General features: G+C 40.2%; 2 protein-coding genes across 19 annotated transcripts in view; both read right to left on the bottom strand.

Moving 5' to 3' along the window:
- Positions 1–1,351: 1,351 nt before the first annotated feature.
- The window catches only part of AAK1 (AP2 associated kinase 1), a 192,614-nt gene continuing 170,651 nt past the window's right edge, over positions 1,352–23,314 (bottom strand). For 7 of the 18 annotated variants that reach the window (XM_009237218.4, XM_009237219.4, XM_063713649.1 and 4 more), the window contains one exon: positions 1,352–9,637. In XM_009237218.4, the coding sequence (XP_009235493.2) occupies positions 8,511–9,637 (1,127 nt within the window). In that variant the 3' untranslated portion in view covers positions 1,352–8,510. Of the gene's footprint in view, positions 9,638–12,753; positions 19,058–19,970; positions 20,082–22,045; positions 22,157–23,314 lie in introns of those variants that run through there. The other 11 variants (XM_024242718.3, XM_009237212.4, XM_009237213.4 and 8 more) reach the window with 5 other exon arrangements.
- On the bottom strand, positions 10,875–12,894 carry LOC100174160 (AP2 associated kinase 1). Its single transcript, NM_001133643.1, is given in 1 exon segment — positions 10,875–12,894. A coding segment is annotated over 1 exon segment (408 nt). The 5' UTR covers positions 12,603–12,894; the 3' UTR covers positions 10,875–12,194.

Genomic DNA, 23,314 nt, shown 5'->3' with positions numbered 1-23,314 from the left:
GCCTCCCAAAGTGCTGGGATTACAGGCATGAGCCACCACACCTGGCCCACATTTTTTTTAAAGCCCTTTTTAACCATCTGACACTACACTACAAGATGCTCCTGGTTCATCTTGTATATTTCCTGCCCCAGCCCTAGAATCAGCCATTTTTCCATGGAGCCCTGGCTTTTTTTGTTAGAGAATGGTATTTAAAAACTACGACTGAGTGCTAGGTGTGCTTGTTGTCCATTTACTTTTAACTCTCTTATTCCTTCATCTGTTCCTTCTCTACAGATGGTTTCTCCTCTGCTGCTGAGCTTAGCTGCTTGAGCATTCAAATACGCCCAAGTGCTTCTCCCATTAATTCTTTATCCATGTCCACACCTGGGCTGCATTCTGAAGGGAATATGTCTCTTTTTGGGCCCCTAGGCTAAGCTCATATAACAGCAGGTTGAGGGACTACTTGGTCTCCTTCCATGTAAACTGACATGCTAAGCTAAGCCCTCTAGATCTTACTACTCAAATATAAGAAAAGAGGAACTCAAGGAAAAATACATAAGAGGGGAGGGGGAAAGAACTTTGACTTAAATCTAGAGAAGCAGATCTAAACCATCTGCTCATGGCTTTCCCCTGGGGTCTCACCCTGGTTCCTCCTACTTGGGTGTTAAGGGGTGATATAAGGGCACCTCCTTGGTCTATTGCCAACCAGTCTCAGGGGCAAAAGTGAGACACAAAGAAGTGAATGCAGAGTCCACCTGTGGGAGCTTGTGCTTGCAACTCCTGTGTTCCCTACATGGAAGGCAGGGCACACCTTAGCAGAAGGCTCAGGGACAGTCTGAAAAGGGCTTCCCCCAGAGCAACTGCGGAGGCATAGATAAAAAAGACTGTGCTTTTGCTTAATGTTAACTTGAAATAGGAAAAACGTAAGAACTTCACATTGTAGAATCTGGTGGGGTGTATATTTAGGTCTTAAATTTTCAGAAGTAGGCAACTTTGGCTTCACTCATGCATATAACACCAGAACTCTTTGGATTCCTGGGTCTTCTTCAAATGTCACCTCTGCAAACTCAGCAGAGGTGTAACCAGTTCTCCCTGAATCATAACAAAGTCAAGCTCATTAAAATTCAGGCAAATAGCACTCTGTGTTATTTTCTGAAATTTGGAGAGGAAATAGGCAGATTCTCCTTCACAGTATGGATTTTAAAAATAATTCCTAGGTATATTTTTTCTTAAGACTTCTCTCTTTATGTTAACGCTGGTCTCTCTTCAGGAATGTAAAAGTATACTACTAGGCTTCACACTAAGTGAAAGATACCTATGGATCCCTTCAATCCTAGAGAGATCTGATTTAAGAAATTGCACAAAGCATAAATCATTTAATTAGGTCCATTTTAATAAAGGGTATAGGAGTTTACAACTCAAAACAATTCATAAAACCTATCAGATACATATGATAAATCACACCGAGAGTGCAATAACATAAATCCAATGGTCTGCAAATAAGAGGTATTGCAAAAGTTGTTAAGATTGACTTTCATGTTTTCCCCCCTCCTTTCTCTTGTTCACAGCCCAAGATTATGTGTACAATGTTTTCTGAGGCCTGATGACCTCAATACTCCTTCTGGCTGGGGAGACCTCCTCATTCAGTCCATTCCAAATAGTCAGCAGAGGGAGTTCACCTCTTCTCCACGGAATGAGCGTGGTCCTTGTCCTTTATTATTTGGTTTCTATCTCCTAACAAATGACATTAAATGTTCCCTCATTCAAAACATCTTGTGGGCCTTGTGGTGTTCTGGTCACTGCTATCCTCTCAGTGCCACACATGAGCCCTCAGGATGAGCCCTACAGAGTTTGATCGTTGTGGATAAGAGGAGGTGTACTTGGGAACAAGGCTAAAGCCATGGCCGATTTCCCCAACCTTTTATCGAGAACTCCAGTTGTAACTTTCAGAGTTTTTGGCAAAAGGAACCACATTTACTCATGCCAAATACCTATGCTCACTTCTCAGTACTCTTTGGAGACCTTTATTAGGAGAGCTTGAATTAACACCATGGAAGAAAGCATGAAGATGAATGAGCACACACACAGACACACAGACACACACACCCCATTCACACTCAAATAGGAATCTCTGGTAGACTCAAAGAATACAGCTGATTTTCCATTTCAGAGTGAAAAGGCTGCACTGTCTCACCCTGCCCCCAAAGTCTAACTATCCTATTTTAACTGGTATTGGTAAAAGCTATTTTTGCAATTCCTTGCCAAAAGGAATCAAATGGATCCCTTTAACATGTACATATAGTTCCATTATAATGCAATGCAGGTAACACTAACTTGATTTCAAGAACATTGTCAAAACTGGGGTACACATCCTTCTATTAGAAATGGCTGGGAGACAGCTGAGAATAAATTTATGGAATTACAAATTATGGGAATACTGGACTAAGTCAAGAATGGTTAACATGTAGCCATTTTTACCAGCTATTCTAGAGTCCCTTCACACATAAACTTGACCCTGCATTCCGGGAAAGGTACCTCTGGGTTGCCACTACAGAGTAAGGCTGGGGTCCTGCCAACCTTCCTTCATCCTTTCTTCTAGTTCATAATAGGGAAGGTGAGCCATTTAATTCATTCATGTTTTGTTTGTTTGTTTTGTTTTGTTGAGACAGGGTCTGGCTCTATTGCCTGGGCTGGAGTGCAGTGACACGACCTTGGCTTAGTGCAACCTCTGCCTCCTGTGCTCAAGCCATCCTCCCACCTAAGCCTCCCAAGTAGCTGGGACTACAGGCGTGCACCACCATGCCTGGCTAATTTTTGTATTTTTTGTAGAGACAAGGTTTTGCCATGTTGCCCAGGCTAGTCTTGAACTCATGAGCTCAAGCGATGTGCCCACCTCAGCCTCCCAGAGTGCTGGGATTACAAGGTGTGAGCCACCACACCCCGCCCATTTCATTCTTATTTGGTGAGATTGTCACAGACTTGGCTGAAACTTAACAAGAAACTGTTGACAGCAACAAAGGAAGCAATTAAAGTTAACATGATCATTCAACTGTGCCATTCATCACGCACTTACTGACATGCTCAAAACAGGAATGTTAAGTAAGGAAATGAAGTGGTAACAGGAACAAGGGAGCTAAGCCAGGAGGACTTCCAGGGACTTGAACAAAAGCAATTCCCAACCACATACTACTTTTTCTTTTCAAGCATTTTGAAACTCTTCTTTTCCTTTAGTGATGTTTTCAGTAACAAACTTGCAAGTGTTCCTGGTGGTTAAAAAACAAAACAAAACTACAAGTATCAGCTGAGAAAGACAAAGAAAAAAATAAGAATTTAAATTAGATAATTCCATTTAAAGTTTCCAATTCCTCCTTTAGGTGGAGTTGGAACATTAGAACTCAGGGGTGGTTTGGACATTAACAAGGTACTCCTGCCTCCTCAGAAGCTACAGTCTTTTCTGCAGCTTTCTTATGTACCTCTCATCAAAATAATTTCAGTCCCACATTTCTCGGATAAAACACATCTGTGTTTTTATCCAGCAACCATTTCACAGTTGACTGGTACGTTTTCTCCAATTTCAGTTCCAAACACACAACACAGAATCACACTTTTCTTTATTAAAGGGACCCAAGTGATTTTTAAGCTGTATTCTTCCTGCTAGAGAATGAATTGGGTAGCATCCTTCTCTAATTTCCTACAATAAAATTTCCTATGTGATATACTGCATATATATTATATCTGATATAAGTTTTGATTATTTTTCTTTATGGAAGCAAATACAGAATTTCCTTGTCAGATCACTCTGATGATTGTAATCTGCTACCTTCATTATGCATCAGTGAAATGTCCACCAAGTAGCTGAAAACACTGATGTACATGTATTCTAAAACTTACTAAATAAATAATGGGCCAGTAAGATACCAGTATCTTTCTAGAATGTTTAGAAAGAGATCTTAGTTGCCAGAGAAAACTCGGATACAACATGGGCCTGTAAACACATACACTCTAGTCTACAAATGTGAGACTTTTCAACTCAATAATAAGTGGGCCGAAAACAATATAGGGTGTATGACCTAGACTCCCTGGGTGCTGCTCAGCAGCTGCTTCAGCATCAAATTGTGTTCATCCCATTTTCTAATCTAACCAAGCACTTGGAACTAAAGGGCTGTATGTGAGCCCAAAAAACTTATATTAAATATTTTTCACCACATATGACATCATTCATTCAATACTGCCTGTTAGTCAATTACTGTGGATTCTTTCAGGGTTCATCAATGCATGTGTGGCTCGATGGTTTATGAATAAATATATTCTGGCTCAATGCTTTCCATTGAAATGAAAGGTCACAAGTTCTATGTTCCCTATCAAATGTGTAAAGCAAAAACACAACAAACGAAAACAAGAAAGTAGAGTCGTTTGTTGATTATATACAGTCATGTGCTGCATAAAAACGATTCCATCAATGATGGACCACATATACCACGATGGTCCCTTAAGATTATACCATATTTTTACCGTACCTTTTCTATGTCTAAAATGTTTGGATACAGAAATACTTACCATTGTGTTACAACTGCCTACAGTATTCAGTACAGTAACATGCTGTACAGGTTTGTAGCCCAGGAGCAACAGGCTGGACCATATAGCCTAGGTAGGTAGTAGGCCGTGCCATCTAGGTTTGTGTTAAGTACACTCTGTGATGTTCACACAATGACAAAATCACCTAAGGATGCATTTCTCTGAATGTTTCCCTCATCATTAAGCGGGGCATGACTGTATTTTTTTTCTCTTTGAGGAAATAAGACCCTACCGTAATACAAGTCGGCAGAATCTAACTGTTACTAATAATTAATGTAATCCACAAGTCAAAGTTTTTTCATGCATCACCAAAAAAAAAAAAAAAAAGTAACTTGCATGTGTTTGCATCCGTTTCTGTATTCAAAGAAGGTATGTAGAGTCTCCACCCATCATGTCTCCAGTGACAATTTTTTTTTTTTTTTTGAGACAGAGTTTTGCTCTTCTCACCCAGGCTGGAGTGCAATGACAATCTTGGCTCACTGCAAAGTCTGCCTCCCTGGGTCAAGCAATTCTGCCTCAGTCTCCCTAGTAACTGGGACTACAGGTGCGTGCCATCACGCCCAGCTACTTTTTGTATTTTTAGTAGAGACAGGGTTTCACCATATTGGCCAGGCTGGTCTCAAACTCCTAACCACAAGTGATCCACCCACCTTGGCCTCCCAAAGTGCTGGGATTACAAGCGTGAGCCACCGCGCCTGGCCTCCAGTAAAAAATTTAAAAAGGATACAAGCTCATGCTTGACGAAGTATTCAACTATGTAGTACAATCACCATAATTTTATTCTGATTTGCACCTTGAAAATTAAAATAGTCACTTGATTAGAAGGGAATTATCAAATAACCAAAGGAAAACAATTTGCTGGGCTGTTACAGAGATAATCCTGAATATTTGGAAAGGGGAATTAGAATGATCTCTTACTTTTAAGAATTTCCGGGCCAGATGCAGTGGCTCATGCCTGTAAACCCAGCACTTTGGGAAGCCAAGGTGGGTGGATCACAAGGTCAAGAGTTCAAGACCAACCTGGCCAACATGGTGAAACCCCATCTCTACTAAGAATACAAAAATTAGCCAGGCATGGTAGTGTGTGCCTGTAATCCCAGCTACTCGGGAGGCTGAGGCAGAATCGCTTGAACTCGGAAAGCGGAGGTTGCAGTGAGCCGAGATCGCGCCACTGCACTCCAGCCTGAGCGACAGAGCAAGATGCCATCTTGAAAAAAAAAAAAAAGAATTTCTGAGTTGGGGTGAGAAATCTCCCTGAATATTTCTAGCCTCTTAGCTCATGTTTTTGAGGGCTTTACTTGATAATGACCATGGGAAGAATTTGGGGTGCAAAGTTCCACGTGCATTAACCGAAATTATTCATTCAACTAGAAAGACAATTTTGCATCTATTAATACATAAAAATCAGAAATGAGAATTGGGAAAAAGCATATTCTTAGAATAACATTTAGCATCCACCAAAGTGAAGGACACAGGTTTCTGGCACAGTTGAGACCTTAGTTGGAAAACCAAACCTTGGCACAGTGCCAATTATTTATCTTTTGATCAGGACATTTGAAATAGGTGGAGACCAACCAAAAAAGGACAAAGTGTTGAAAAGTAGCTGCTCATATTTTACTGCCAATATTCCTGAACTTTAAAGAATATCCAGCCTAATCAACCACAATAGAATTGGGCATTCAGACTTGATTCTTAGATGAATTTCCAATAATTTTTAAATCATTGATCTGGCTTGGTAAATAGCTCTCCAAACTTCTACAGCTAATGGAAAAATCACTTAACCTTTACTAGAAGTGACAGAAAGCATTCAAGTTGAAACCTAATGCAGCAGTTCTTTCCATTGAGTTGAACTGCCTTAGCAGAAATCTTCTCATTGAGATACAGGCTTTATTTTTATTATTATATTTTTGGAGATAGGGTCTCACTCTGTCACCCCGGCTGGACTCACAACTCACTGCAGCCTCAAACTCCTGGGCTCAAGTGATCCTTCCAGCTCAGCCTCCTGAGTAGCTACAGGCATATGTCACCATACCCAGCTGATTTTTTTCATTATTTTATTTGATTTTATTTTTTAGAGTTGCTCTGTCGCCCAGACCAGAGTGCAGTGGCGCAATCTCGGCTCACTGCAACCTCTGCCTCCCGGGTTCAAGCGATTCTCCTGCCTCGGCCTCCTGAGTAGCTGGGACTACAGGTGTGCACCACCACGTCCAGCTAATTGTTTGTATTTTTAGTAGAGATGGGGTTTCACCATGTTGGCCAGGCTGGTCTCAAACTCCTGACCTTGTGATCTGCCCACCTTGGCCTCCCAAAGTGCTGGGATTACAGGCGTGAGCCACCATGCCCAGCCTATTTTTTTTTTAAATTTTTTGAAGGGACAGGGTCTCGCTGTGTTGCCAGAGTTGGTCTTGAACTTCCTGGGCTCAACTGATCCTCCCACCTCAGCCTTCCAAAATGCTGGTATTACAGGTGTGTGGCACTGCACCTGGCCAGCTTTATTTTAAGGCACTAATAATAAAGCGTATGAAAAAAGCTAGGAATAAGTCAGATCTTTCCAGAAATAGACAATTTTAAAAAACATCAGTTAACCTGTCTGGTCTATTTCAACATCTAAAGAGGATAGAGAATGTAAAAGTTTTCGTGCCTACCTGATTCAGATCTTTTCCATTCTCCCAAACACTTATTTCCATGTCTCAGATTTACATTTCCTCAAAGGGCAGTAGAGATTTGGAAACAACAACAACAACAACAACAAAACAACCCCAAAACAAGCAAGCCTAGTTTGTAGCCTAGTCTCATGATTAATGAATTCCCTAATGCTGGCATTTAGCCCACATACTCAGAGGCTGGAACTGTAACAAGGTGTTCTTTTCTAGTGTTGTAAGGGGAAAATATATAAGGAAAATTAGTTTTTCATAATCAGGTAAATATAATTTGTTAATAGCAAAACAGGAAATTCTGGAGAGAAAAAAAATTTACTCTGAAACATCAGTTCCAGCAGGATTTCCCTACACCTTCCAATGTATTCTATTTTGCCATGAGAAAAAAACTAAATAAATAAAATGGGGTTCAAGTCAGTTAGGTGAGCAAACACCAAAAAACGAGTGATTTGATTGTGGAGGTAGGCATTATGGGGCAGGATTTCCCTCAAGTGGAAATGCTTCCTGTGCACACACACGTATACATGCACACACAAACCTGTACACTCACACTAATTTCAAAAGCATGGATGTGGGGAAAGCCCTGCCAGCATGACTAGACATAAGGAGTTAGCCCATCTGCCTGTATCTCTACATAGGTTCTGACGTACATTCCACACCCACAGAGAGTCATGCACGAGGGCCAGCCTGGCTTTGCACACAGACTGAGAAACAGATCCAGAGACTCCTAGAGCTGCTGCTTCTACAGGAATGATTAGTAACTGCAGGATTAGACTTCCTGTTGATGTGCAGGGTTTTTATCTTGCTCTTCTTTCCAGACATCTCCCCTTTTCAAGAGTACTAAATCTTGATTTAGTGGAGGGACTAATCTTGATTCTTCGATGGGCATGACTTAGAATAGGAGCTACAGGAATTAAAACTAGCAACAATAGGGCCCCTTTGGGATTGGGGTGAAGAAGTATTTCAGGATTTAAACAGTTTCTGTGGGTGGGGCAGGGGGAAAGCAGAGTTCTTGGTGGAAGTGGATGACCTCCATGAAGGAGATGAAAATGCTTCCAGGTCCAGAAATCAATATAAACAAACAAACCAACAAACAAAAACGAACATAACTTAAAGGGGCTTCAACTAAGTATCACTGCAACTGAGTTTGTTGACTCAAGAAATTCTGCTCTGACGCAGGGAACTGAAATATAAGAACTGATAATATTTCTTCTTCGGAAGGCTCAGCTGGGAGTGCCGTGGCAGGTATTGTATTGAGGGTGGGATAGAGACAAGAGGCTTGAGGCTCAGGTTTTGCTCCTAGGGTTTCTTGCCTGATTTTGAAGGGAAGGGTGCTAAAGCAAATGGATCAGCAGCTGGCAGCTCCGTAGTCCTGGAGGAAAGGGATGTGATAGAAACAGACCCAGCTATCGACTGCTTGTTGGTTTGTGAAACAATTTTGTAGGCAGCAATGGGCTGGGCTTCTGGACTTGGCTCGTCTTCTGGGCTATAGTGACGGGAATACTTGGATAAGGACTGGGGGCGGAATGGTTTGCCAGCCATGGGGCCTGAGACAGCTTCTTTCTGGAGCTGAGGTCCTTTGTTTCTGTCATTAGAATGACCCCCAGATTCCAGGCAGGATCCCCTGGGAGAGATGCTGTCCAGATGGTCTGCTGCTTGTACAGAATGGGAGAGGAGGTTAGACTGTTGCACAAAACCAGCTGTGGAATACTGAGCTTGGACAGAGGTGTACACAGCTCTCTCACGGCCCGCGGGCAGGGGGACGTCACCTGTCTGACTGAGGAGACCGGTCTGTGCAGGCAGCTCCTGGGAGGTGCTCTGGATAACTGTTAACTCCTCCATGCTTTTCTTCTTAGTGAAAGGAGCTCTCAAAAACACGTCTGACTCCTCTGGCTGGGAAGGAGCCATACTGCTCTTGGAGACAAATGGGGCTTTGGAGAAAATGTCCATGTCATCATTTGGAACCCTTGAGCTCCTGAAGGGAGCTATGGCAAAAACATCTGGCTCACTGAGCCCATCAGTGGCTGGCTGTGTGAGGGCTTGAAACTGGTTCTTTCTTCCACCTTGCACTGTCTTTGCTTGCTCAGGAGAGACTTCTGGTGGAGCAAATGGAACAGCTCCTCCCAGCTTCCCCTGGGGGGGTCTGCAGCTCTCATCTTCTTCTTCAGACTCCATAAGGAGAGGCCGAGACCCACTGCAGTCCAGCATGTCTCCTTCAAGGTCAGTCCCTTCCTCTTCGCTGCTGTGGAATGAGCTGTTGCTTGAAGGGCCATCTCTGGCCAAGTAGTCAGATTCTAAGTTGTTCTGAGTCTTTGTGCCAGGTACTCTGGAGGGGTCTGGATACAGAGGAAGGCCTTTAACGCCCAGTGATTCTTTAAAGTGCTCTACAGTTATTACAGGACAGGGATTGGACTCTCTCTGGAGACCTAGAAAAGCATAAAATGCAGAATTAATGTGTAGGTCAATTCAACTCTATTTGGAACATTTAATGGTCAACCCGCGGCGAAAACATTGTGGGACCAAATAATAGATGTTGAAAATGCAAAAGGAAAAACGTAAAAATAAAAGTCAGGCAAGGAAACTGCACACAAACTGGAACACAACCAACCACTGTCTCACGTTTTGGAACATGATAGGCACGACGTACGGGAAAGGAGATGAAGACGTTAGGCACACAAACATTCAGCGTAACTATGCAATGCTCCTACACACAGGGCCAGGCACGGACACCTGCTCTACCTGGCACTGGCTCATTATGGAATGAAAACAAACCCAGTCATTCATCTCCACATATACCATGACAGTTTTGGATTATGTAGAAACACTGTCTGGGGATGACTCAATTCAGAATCTGGCATGTGGTCATCTGTGCCACATGCAGAGGGACAAACTCTCTGAAAAGAAGCAGAATGTGGCTGCTTGATAAATGCAAGTTTACTTGATGACTTACATCATAAGCACTACTCAAAGAGCACACAAGTGCCCAAAATATAAATACTGAAGGTACCTTCTGAGGGGAGCATACAGCATCAAAAGCAGACCAAATAAATCACCTTCAGCTGGAGTTGCCCCAGAATTTTGTTTTCAGTCTTCTTAAGTTCATAAGAATCTTCTCTGCTTAAATGAATCTGTCATAAAGTTCTTTAAGCAGAAGAAGTAAAATGCATGGGCCATTACAGAAGCATTAGCGAACTCCAATATACTAGTCTATTTCTATCTAGGTAGAGGTGCCTCAGGGTGCTCTGGCTTTTAAAATCAAATAGACAGTTATCAGAATGCAAGAGAGCTTACCTTCCAAGAAATATTAGCAGGTTAGAAGTATGTCATTGGGCACATGTTAGCAAGAGGGCAGGAAAAAGGCATATGTAACTAAGCAAGAAGAATCCAGAGAAAGGGTGGTTGGGGGTAAAGGTATCATTTCACCATGGGCTCAGTAAAGAGATACTACTGGAGTTTCCCAACCCACCAGGATAAGAATATTAGGTACAATGATTTGGAGCCATAGATGACCCAGAACCTCTGTAGAGATGGAACTCAATGATCCCCTTCCTATACTGACCCTCTCCCCTCCTATGCAAAGCATTAGCTAGCAGAAATTTCTGCCAAAAATTATCCCCTGCTAAAGTTTCTGCTTGAATTAAGCACACAGACCACAGCAAAAGAGGCATTAAAATCAGTTTATTGGGAAACCAGTCACTTAGAGACATTACATTGTAAAGAGAATGTAGAGAGAGGTCTGAACATTTTATAAGATACTGTACAAAAATACTATGTTTCTCTGAATCCTGTAACTTTTTAGCAGTGCTTCTTTTTAAACAGTTCCGACCTTAAATATTGTTTTCAGAAACAAAACAAAAATGTGTTTGTCCTCCATTTTTATTTTCCTTTCTAACAGTTTGAATGCATTCAGTGAATTCCAGATTGGAGCGTTAAGTTAAATTCTGTACTGGTGCCAAATGGCTTTCTGAATAGTATTTGAAGAATAAGATTTTGAAAAGAATAAATTTTTCCTTGTATTATAATTTTAATATGTGCAGCGACATGGTGATACGAAAGCATCAGTCAGCGGACAGGAAATAAACAGAATACCTTCTCCCTTGCAATTTATGTGGAAAGACATACTCCTAATTTCTCAGGCAAGTAAATTGATATTAAATTTGTCTCAGTGATACCAAGATGATAATTTCTGAGAGGAAATTCAAATAAAAGGGAGAAAAATAAGTTTTCCAAAATAAGGTTTGCAGAGCCTTAAAGAAGGACAAGAGGGCCCTAAAACTCCTTGAACCACCTTCCTCACATACTATCAGTTGGACAAAGTTTTCAGTTGCCAAAACAAAAGCACAATTTCTCATCTTCCAAAACTACCTTGAAAGTTGATGTTATTAAGCTTGTTCTGCAGGAGAGCAAAATATCTCTTAGGGAAAAAAAATGGAAAACTTAGTCAAGCCAATGACCAACTCTGGCATCATACAGGTCAATAATCCAATGAACACTAGTTTGAACAGAGTCAGTGTTTTTTGGAAATTTAAACTGAATTCAGTTAAAACAATTTGTGCACAGAGACTGGCAAAAAAGCAGCTATCTATTGAACCAGGGGCACTTTGGATGCCTGAAGTGCTAGATTACATTTTGAGAACTAGGAAGTACCAAGGGGTGTGTGTATGTGCCCATATCCACAGTTGGAGAGGATGGAAGAACATGTCTAACCCATCAAAATTATTTGTTAAAAAGTAGGTTTTTGGTCAAGAACCCATTCGGAAAACCTTCCAACTCAGAGCATATTCTATGACCTTCATGATGAGTAGTGGGAAAATCAGACTTAAAATTCCAACAACTTTGAATAATTTACAAAAACAGTCACAAAAACACCAGAATATCAAGTTTGAAGGGAAAATTAGTCTCCTGTCCTTCAAAACAAGGACGAGAGCTATTTCCTATCTTTCTTTCAGCATCAACAGGCTTTGTAGGAATGGAAAAGTACATTTAAAGGGTTCTCCTGAGAAGGCCAAGTCCCTTAACCTTTCTATTCCTGTTAGAGGAGGTACAGTGTGGCTGAGGCGGAGAGCAACCACACTTTGCAACTCTCCGGGCCTGGCACTCTGAAGGGCAAAGAAATGCCAGAGAATATGGGGGAAGCCCAGACCTCCACATTCCCTTAAGGAATTCTGATGGTGGTAGCACCAGAAACAAGGTAGTCAAGAGAAGGATAAATTCCAAATATACGAGAAACAGAAGGTAACCATTAAATCTTGTTGGCAGATAAAAGTCTTTCTTTGAGTATGTGAATGTGTTCTTATAGGGAAAATGTGTTTTCAGGGGAAAAGTTCCTTTATATGAAGGTAGAATTGTGTCAACAAGAAAACGTGTTTGAAGCAGTCTCTCTACTAGCATTGAAGGATTTATACTAACCTAACCACATGCCTTGGTCCAGTTCCTTTGGTAACCAATGGCACGTCATAGCAGATACCCTGTGGCCACAGAGCTCGGTAAACACTGCCTGTTGTACCTCAGGGGCTAAAGCCCAGGGCCTGACTTCATAGTCTGCACAGGGTCTTACTTATCATGGAGCCTAAGGTAGGGTTTTGTTATAATTCCCTCAAACTGGGTCATGCCTCTTTTTATTTTGGTTTCACACATAAAATTAAGCAAGAAGTCAAAACACACTTCTTTTTCTTGCTCTGATGTAGGACTGTGTGCCAGGTTAGGCACGTTGACACTTTCAATATGGGTAACTCCATATTAGTCTATTTTGAGGCTCCAAATTATGTAGATTTCAGCAAGAACTCACATGCTTCAGGGAAGAGAAGGAGTTCCTAAAATACCTGATAACTTGGCAACTATCCTCACCAGCTCCCTATTCACTTCCAAAGCAACCCAAAGTGCTGAATCATTTAGGATGGGTTTCCCCTGGAAACTCCATCTGATTGACATAGTGAGGGTCATCAGAATGCTCCCTACAGAATCAAAATCTGAAGACTTAAATATCAGGCTGGATATTCCTTAATGAAATACATCACACACAACTGGAAGTTTAGTTTTCCTCACACCAAAAACTGAAATAACAGTTACAGGGAGTATCAAAGATATAATTCTTGCCCAAAACAGAAAATTAAGACTTGGAGTATTGAGAAGACGCCTTCTCACATATAGTTAGTAAATAGAAAGCAAAATATCCCTTCACAAGAACTTGGAAATGCAGCAGCAATTGAAACGTAAAATCTTAGAACCAAACTGGGGAAATCAAGAGACGTACATCAAACTAATAATCACCATGACCTTCTAGATCACATAATAAAATTAAGCATTTGGTTCCACCATATATTAGGTAGCTGCATTAAAACCCACGACTGGGAAATGAGGGACCTGATGGAAGCCAAAAATGGCCAGCTGTGCCTCTCAGGCCAATGAGGCAATTAAATGAGTGAGCTTTCTCACTGGGGATAAAATTCTTGCCAACACAAAATGTTTAATTAAGTTGGCCTGGGTATATTAGGGATTAAGTTAGAGGAGGGAAGCTGCAAACCTGCGCTCCATTTTACAACCCTGTGTCTGGTCATATCCAGTGTAGGCTGGCAGGCGTCTTATTCTCCTTGAGACTAAAACAGGGGTTTTACTCTCTCTCAGGTAGCCATGATTCATTAATATGTCCTCAGTGTGTAGCTATACTTTTCTTGTGCCCAGGTACTTATTGTCACTCAATACTGTGATTAAATCCTTTCTGCAAAAAAGTGGGGTTTCAGCTCAGGAAAAGAGCAACTGATTTTAAGTTATTTACATCTCTAAACATCATGCTCCCATTTGAACAGATAAAAGTCTTTATTCCCCTGTATGTTTACATAAGAAAGTTCTTTACAGACTTTTTTTTAATACAATACTTGTGCAGCAGTGTTCAAATTTCACATTTTTACTGCATAAGACATCTTCATGTACAACTGTATGCTTTGTCTTCTTGGGAAGGACGGGTTAAAGACCTATGATAAATACACATCCACATGACAAAGGAGAGTGCAATAGGGCAGACTAGAATACTCACAGGAAAAGAGTAAATTCAGGTCACTACATCAAAGTGTGAACCAAGAAAGTGTCTTTAATTCTAGCAACTACCACCATTTGGTAACTTCTTTGCATAGGTTAGCATTACCCAAGGAGCCTCCCTATCCCATATTAGTGAAAGGAAATCTGGGAGAAGCAAAAGAGTTTTCTTGTTATAGATTTTCTGGGACTCATTCTGATTTAAGAAATCTAAGCACATCCAACTTCAGAAACATTACTAATGTGGAAAAAGAAAAGGCTGACTTTGTGTTGATAAAATTATAGCCTTTAGAGAGGAATAAAGATAGCTCTGCAGTATCTGGAGTGTTTCAGGAAAGATTCCATTCTAAATATTCATGTGATAGTTTTTCTGTTCTGCCAGGCAGCCTCTAATTTGCTTAACCCAGCACACTGGGCAATCCTGTCATTTTCATCCCAAAGCTCAAAGTTAGTGGCTATGGGAGCCTGATAATCTTATAGACTGAGAAGGTTAAGGACTCTGGGAAATCACAGAAAAACCTTATCAAGAGAGACTTTATTTTGGCCCAAGGTATCTACAGCATGTATTTATTTAGTTGAGTGCAGATCCCTCCACATCATAGGCTGTCAGCCCCAAAGATCCCTTCATTCCCATAGCACTGCTGAAGGCAGAACTGTTCCTAACCCGGGGAAGGTTATATTGGTTGATCAATTAACTGTCAGGAGAGTAGGAAATAAGTAATCAAAACAAACAAAAGTATTAATAACAAAACAAATATTACATCTTGAGAAAAGTAGGTTCGTTTCTTGGGTTTGTTTTTCCACAAGTATTAGCAATCCAAGTTCTGTAATTCTAATTCAGGAAGAGCGAAGTCCAATATCAAATAACACTGAACAAAGTGACAACTTCTTTCAGAGGTGTTTTGATACCCATATCTTTCAATTTTTTAAACCATTCTAAAGACTAGGGAATCACAGAAGTTTCCTTATTCAGAAAATTAAAGAAATTAAGTCTTAATCATGTTCACTTTCTATTACAAGGTCTTCTCTGAGAATTTTTTGTGGATTATCCTTTTTACTGTCTTCAACAGTAACCACTCTTCATCTTACAGGGTTGAATTTGCTTTCTGGAAATGGCTAAATGTTACTCAGAACCAAGAGTAGTAGAAAAAGTAGATAAAGAAAGAATATACTTCCAGATGCTTTCTCAAAGTGATAAATTAAATAATATAACTGATTTTCTTATACCTTATTACCTTTCTTGATATTATTTCTAAGGACAGGAGTTTCAAAAATAACTTTAAGGATGGCAGCATCATTAGAATAAGTATTAACTTCTTAAGTAAAACTAGATGACATTGAAGGGAACAACACTTAGTTAGATGTCAAAATTCTGATATGTCTGCTAAAGAAATCATTAATTATAATACTTATAATCATACTTAGAAGTGTCCACTTAAGCCTTATCTCCTCTGAGGTATGTATTTTTGAAAACACTGGGACTCATTTGAATGTTGTAAAGGGAAAAATCAATTTGTCATGTTTTCTGCTGTAGTTATTCCTCTTACATAGCTGGAATAAAAGCAAATCAGAAACATATGCTTATAGTATTTGCCCGTTTTAAACTGGTAGATCCCTGATTATACATTTAAAAAGAAATCTTCTGATACCATTTTATTAGAATAGGTATGTGTGTGTCCACGCATGTGTTTCTGTAATACTTAAAAAGGAAAATCTCTAAGATTAGGATTTAGGCTTCTATTCAGATAATCAAGAAAGAGCAAGTTAGTAAAAGCCCATTATAATTCTTTAAAATGTAAACACTGCTACCATAATAGCAGGAACTACAGAAGATAACTGAAGAACATCAGGATTATATAAATCCTTCATAGCCCTTCTAAACATAATAATATATACTGAGGACCCTATACTTCTATAATCTTAAAGACCATCTAGTCCAAACCCATTGTATAACTCTAAGGAACAGCAGCTCTGAGAGGTGAAGTGCCTGCTGAAGGTCACTCAGCCAGTGGCTGGCAAGGGCCAGGATGAGATCCCAGGTGGCCTGTCCTGCCCAGGCCTCTTCTCCCCCGACCCTGTTCAATCCAGCTCAGGTCCCACACCTGTAAAATGAAGAGGATGGTGGACTAGAGGATGGTCTCAGAGGTCCCTTTGTAGCTCAGGCTATGATTCCACAGGTACCAGGACACTATGCTCAACTCAAATAAACTCTTTTAGCTCAGGGATGATGTTCTAAGCCAAGGAAGGCTCTGTTTACCAAAGCACTCATATGTGTTCCTTAACAGAAAAATAGTTCTCCCCTTTGAGGAGGCCTTACTCTAAATAAGCCCAAGACAATTTCTTGTCATTATCTCCCTCAGGCTTCTACTACCGTCTCTGGCTTCTAGTCTGCTCATTTTCATTAACTGCCTCCGTTAAGCTTTACTGAGCCAAATGACTAGATAATATATCTCAGTGTAATTATGGGTAATGCATGAAAAGAACAATTTAGAGATACCTAATTTCTAAACTGTACTCTTCATAGTTTCAATTAAATTGAGAAACTAGATATTTCATTATATTTTTAACATGTATATATGAAAAAATCAAATATGAAAACATAGAACTCAAACATTATTCTTATTTAAAAATAAACATTTCCTTCATTAATTTATACATTCTTTCTATGTCCAGGAAAGAGAATACAATTCTGACCTGCAGCAATTTTCCTGTCCATAAAGGGGTAAACCAAGTCCTATTTTCACTGCTATCCAACCACAGAGAGCCCTTCGTGGATATCTTTTGCTTTTTAATCCTCGGCAGGAAGCTTGTTCCTCTCTCAGTTTTGGAATGGTCTGTTATTCAACTAGAGGCCTTTACCTAGCTCATCTTGTTTCAGCCAGCACGGGAAGTATTTAAAGACAGAAGGAAGGCTGGAAGATTCAGACTTTTCCTCCAATGCCTTTCAAAGGCTACTCGCACATTCCTAGGGTCAAACCTTGCCCTCCAGAATGCAGTGTTTTATAGGCTGTTGTTGCTGTTAAACTTTTTTCCCCCGTAAAGTGCAAATGTGAGGAAGAAGAAACAAAAGTACTAGATAGCAAAACAAGCATATGGACTTGGAATTTTATTTGCACAGATCTGATTAACTAAGAGTTTCCCTTTTGATGATGGACAATGGCACCAGAGGAAAATAACAAGAGTGGGGTTCTCTGTGCCCACTTCTTTTCAAAAGGTGATTTTATAAAAGTGCTTTCCACATAAGGAAATAAAATACACTTTAATGAGTAAGTACATATACAGAGGGTGACCATGAGGCATGTTGTCATGTTAGTGCAGGGGCCTTTATTTATTTTATGAACAATATCCTAAAATTAATAAAGAACTATGCTTTGTTTTATTATTTTTTTAAATCTAGGAAGCCAAGGAAAACCAACTGAACATATTCCATTGGCTGCAGCCTTCAATTTAAACATCAGAAAGAAAGGAAAGCTGGGCACACCCAGATTGTGTCCAGCTTGTCAGCACACTTATTTCTGATTATCTGAAAATAAACAACATGCTTATTCTAGAGACAGAGGACCTGCTGAAAGCTTATAGCAACACACAAGTCTATTCAAAATGATTCCATATGTTACACTGTAGGATTGTTGTGTAGTTATACAAGGGAAAGAGATCAAAACCCTGTACAGACACCTGATATCAGACTTGAAATGCCAAGTGGAAACAGAACTATTCAGCATCTTCATTTGTACACAATTTACAATATTTGATTCAAAATAAAAATCACAAGAAAAATACATCTGTTTCTGCTACAATTCCTTCCCCTCCCCATCCTCCCCCCACCCCCGCCCCAGTGAAAAGTCTTCTAATAAAAGGTATCATATTACCACCACTGTCTTGTTTTGGTCTAATTCTGAGATCCCACTTGGAACAGTTAACATGAAAAGGAATGGCAATACTTGGGATTTATATAACGTACACATTTTATCCAAGGATCTCAAATACTTGCAGTCACGTCTCCAGATCTGAGAAATCACGGTTCAATGGAAGCCAGAAAGCTGGACGAATGCTGGGCAGGTTGCATGGGGTGTAAAATCCCTTGGCTAAGTCTATGATCAAACAAGGTCAAAGTTGGTTGGCTAGAGCTGGGCTCAATTTCTCTTCTCAAATATATACTACCAGTCAGTAAGTTTTACCCTTTCTTAAACCACACACCCATCTCCAGGCTACTGCCTAGAGTTAAGACCAACTGAAGTAGCCATGTCCTCATGATAATGCATCAGGATAAAAAGCAAAAACAGGGAAATACATTCATCAGCATCTGGCCAAAGGAGACAGGGGTTGGGAGAACTGATCTGGGAGGCCATTCCTAGCAAGAACGAGACAAAAGTGTCAATTCACTAGTTTCAGTTACAGTTAAGCTTTTGGTGGAGTTGATTCCAGCAGAGGTGAAGCTCATGGCATCTAGCGCTTGATTTAAGATAATGCTATTGAAGAAGGGTAATGAGAAAACACAGCAAACTAACAAGGAGGAACTGGCCAAGGAATATCTGGAGGGCCAAAGTGATTTTCTTTCCTTATCATTTCTACAGGAAAAGGCAAGGGGTAGGAGAGAAGGGCTGGAGGGCCCCTTATTTGCAGATTTTTTTTTAAAAATCATTTTTTTTCATAACTCCGTAATGAAAATGTATTTTACGGTATGAAGGTTACAGAACTGCATCTGCTACTGGGTCACGGCTACAGGTCTATGAGCTGATCCACCAGCAGTAAAGACCTGGCTAGGTTGGGAAGACTGGACTCAGAGCTCCCACTGCTGTTTCTAGAGTGCCCACCTGGAAGTGGAGAGATAGGAATTCAGTACAAAACATAGAGGGTTAAGGTTTAGATGTGCAGAGCAAGCAAAGAAGAAAAACCAAACCAAAACCAAAACCAAAACAAAAGAAAACAAAAAAACCAAACCCTAGAGAAGCAATATTTTACATTTGCAAACCCTTACATGTTGATTTTGAAACATATAAGTTAGCTGTCCACCACCTCCCACCAAAAGCTCAGGCACTCTGTGCACACCACAGTATAGGCAGGACATCTTGCAAAGAGGGCACTATTTTAAAATCAATACTTTTTTTGGTTGAGAATTGCTGGCTATCCACCAACTTCCTGATAATATCAAGCCATCTCCCTCTGATAAAGTAAAAATCAATAATTTTTGCTTTGGGGAGAAACTAGTTATTAAGATACTGCAATAACAACATGCTTTAAAAAATAAATAGATAGTCCTATGGCAATTTAGTGTTTTATGGCATGTTCAAATGATTTTCACCCATCAAAGTTGAAAAAGGATGCTCCATTAATGTCAAAAAGATGTGAATGATACCAAAACACAGCTGTTAATCTCTTTGGGAAAAATATTTATTACGGATTATTCTAATCATGATAAAAATGTGATGTGCTTTTGATATATACCTTTAGGTTTCCACTGACTGAAAATCATTTTGCTTTTGGCTTTATGGTAAAACTAACTTTTGGCCAACTGTTAAATACTTCTCTCTAAATAAACACCATGGTCAAACTTTAAAGATACCTATTTGTATCTATCTCTATTGGTCCAGCCTACGATGATTCTCATTACCCCCAATGTCCTTCATTAAATGTTGATGCTTTTCTTCCCCCTTGCAGATTAGGTGCATGACTATTGTGAAGAGAACTGAGGCCAAGCTCTTCTCTTTTCCCCATCCTTTTTCTTACCTTGTGGGTTTTTGGTTATCAATACAGGAATAGGGTCAAACTCATCTTCAGCCACCTTGTCCGAGCCCTCAGGGACATCAAAACCTGAGATGAGATTACTATCTTCTGCAGCTTAATACAGAATGCAAGTACACAAGCAGAAACAACAGAGGCAGAGATTAGCAAATGAGAGAATGTGAAAGAGGCACAAAGATCTCAACTGTACAGCCCTGTTATTTTCAAAGGTGAAAGGACTTATCTTTCCGAGTTGAAATAAAAATAGCAAAACTGGAAAATACAGAGATATAGAAAAAAGCGCTTTAGAGTTGGCCATGTTAAGACTTTTATAAATGATTAGGGAAAAGCGTTCTTGGAAGAATTCTATTATTTATAAGACATTAATTATAATTATTGTGAGGTATCTCTTCAATGTCACTAATCCACAAAGGCATAGGAATAAGTCACTTGTCTTCACTGAGGGAACAGAGGCCGAACAATATTTGAAAAACTCAAAACCCAGGCTGGGGGGGCGGGGCAGGGGAGGAGGAAGAGAATTGGTGGCTCTTTAAGAAGTAACCACTGTATACAAGGCAAACAAAATACCGCTGGAAGGACTCACTGCACTGTGACTGGGAAAAAAAGACACTGAAACAACTCAGAAGCCTCAGGGAACGTTGAGGCACAAGATCACATGCACTGAGGCCTCAAGTAGAAGTTTGTTAGAATAGTCTTCTCCATTCTAATTAAAGCTACCCTAACAGCAAGCAAGTGCTGGCTGAGCACTTATTTCGCAAATGATGCTTCTCTGTGATTCTACGTTGCTGCTGACACACTCCTGCCAGACATCACTGTCTAAATAGGCAACTTCCCTCTACATAATCTATAAAAACATAATCATTTTAATGTCATCAGGGGTAAAAACAAAAACTCAGCTATTACCATTGCAAACCACACGGGTGATTATTTTTAGTCCTTCTGGGGAGTCTTCCTTCTTGAATTTTCTCCTGAAGGGACTTAAGCTCTTTCTTTTCTACGCATTTTCTCTTTCCAGAAGACTACTTTCACTACCCAATCACGGAAAGTTCAGTAACAAAGTAAGCCAAGCATTGAGCCTGACACTGTCACAAACTGCTCATTGAATAGAATCTGATTCAAGCTACCTCTGTCCAGCAGGATTTCAGACCACTATTAACCCAAGATTAAAAAATGAAAATAGTAGATTAGAAAGAGAAATCCAGTAACCAATCATGACTTGAAGGTGAACTCAAATTCAAAACTTCTACAAGTTCAAACTTGCAGGACTGACTTTTGAGGAAAGATGCTTATTTCTTTATTGCAGTCATCACTATGCAATAACTTTGAATCAGATATGATGAAACCATTTTACCTTCTAAGGCCAACAAGCATCATATGATCATTATAGGCAGACAGTAGATAGTCACTTCAACCATCTACTTGATTTGACTGCAAAGGTATCTAGCTCTTAAAGGTAACATGGAATATCTGCATTCTATGTTCTTGCCAGAAAGCAATACTTTCACCAATCTGTTGTCTGCGTGTTTTTTTATATTTAATTTTATTTATTTTTAGTACCTGTCTGCTATTTTTTTTTTTTTAAGACAGAGTTTTGCTCTGCTGCCCAGGCTGTAGTGCAGTGGGGCGATCATGGCTCACTGCAGCTTTGCCCTCTGGGCCTCAAGCAATCATCTCACCTCAGTCTCCCGAGAAGCTGGTACCACCGGTGCATGCTGCCATGGCTGGCTAATTAAAAAATTTTTTTGTAGAGACTGAGACTCCGTATGTTGTCCAGGCTGGTCTCAAATTCCTAGGCTCAAGTGATCCTCCCGCCTCAGCCTCCCAAAGTGCTGGGATTGCAGGCCTGAGCTACCACAACTGGCCTGTCGTCTAAGTCTTAGTAAATATTCTCACTGAGAGGTATTATAACACAGTATCTAGGAGATACTCAAGTTTTCCATATAAGGAGGTAGTTTTAAAACTTCACTAGTAAAGACTTTTGATAAGAAAAACTTTCAAAAGTTGTTTAGTTCTTTCCCCTCTAAGGACACACGTGGGCCTGAGAAGAAGAAAGCATTTACCTTTATGGACTGGAGCAGAGATTGCTGTGGGGGCAAACTCTTCCAGAAGGTCAGTAGTAGGGTTAGAGAGCAGAGAGCAATCAAGCAGGGAATCTTCCCCGGTGAGAGAATCTGAGTCCAGATTAACAGCATCCCAGGTCAGTGATGGCATTAAGTGGCACACACAACAATATCATGAGATTAGATCTTAGCTTTTAAGTTACTGCATTTACATGTTACACATACAAGCTAAAGTGGGAGAATGAAAACCAAAAGAAATGTGTGGAGCCTTCTGGATTTTCATCTATAGAAACATGTCTTTCTAGATTCCTCTTAACATTAATATAGAAATAGAGGATAATTTTTTGCTCAGAGGTTGCTGGTTAGACAGGTCTGTGATTTGGATGCTGAGCTAACTTTAGCACCTTCATTCTTAGTGAATGCCATTTGGGAGAAAAAACTTTACAATTAGAGTTTCACTTAAACTTTCCCTAAACACTCATAGAAGGAAGTTACTATAGGACAAAGTACCCAAACTGATTAGGAGAGGGTTGCCTCTGGCTTATTATTAGCAGAATGTGACAAGATTAAACAGTACCTTCTAGAACTCAACCAGGTTCCCACCCACAATGCCTCTAGCTAGTATTCTTTACATTGAAATTGGCCCTTTGAACATGATTTTGATTTCAGAAAACCAAGACAAAAACTCAGAGTTTAAGTTTCTTTTTGAGACGGAGTCTCGCTCCAGCTCCCAGGCTGGAGTGCAGTGGGGCAACCTTGGCTCACCACAACCTCTGCCTTCTGGGTTCAAGTGATTCTCCTGCCTCAGCCTCTCGAGTAGCTGGGATTACAGGCATGCACCACTAGACCCGGCTAATTTTGTATTTTCAGTGGAGACGGGGTTTCTCCATGTTGGTCAGGCTGGTCTCAAACTCCCGACCTCAGGTGATCCGCCCACTTCGGTCTCCCAAAGTGCTGGGATTACAGGTGTGAGCCACGGCGCCCTGCCTGAGTTTAAGCATTTTAACACAGGGATTGTTTTCTGAGAAAGTTTTCTAGGAGAAAACATTCAAATGAGGATAAGGAAAATAAATCATATTGTCTTTGGAGGTAATTTTTTTTCACCTGCATGAATTTATCCTCATATTTCCTAGGCTTCTAATTGTTTCTATCCAAGTTTGAAAACCAGATACTTTGATCAAGGGAATTATGGACAAAAATAAATAAATAAATAAATAAATAAAGAAGGTTACCAAATCTGTATTTGTGGGCAGTTAAGAAATTCTATTA

This window comes from Pongo abelii, chromosome 12 (assembly GCF_028885655.2).
Source record: "Pongo abelii isolate AG06213 chromosome 12, NHGRI_mPonAbe1-v2.0_pri, whole genome shotgun sequence".
Classification (NCBI taxonomy): domain Eukaryota; kingdom Metazoa; phylum Chordata; class Mammalia; order Primates; family Hominidae; genus Pongo; species Pongo abelii.
The sequence above is the reverse complement of the archived record's forward strand: the minus strand, read 5'-3'. Positions and strand labels throughout refer to the sequence as shown.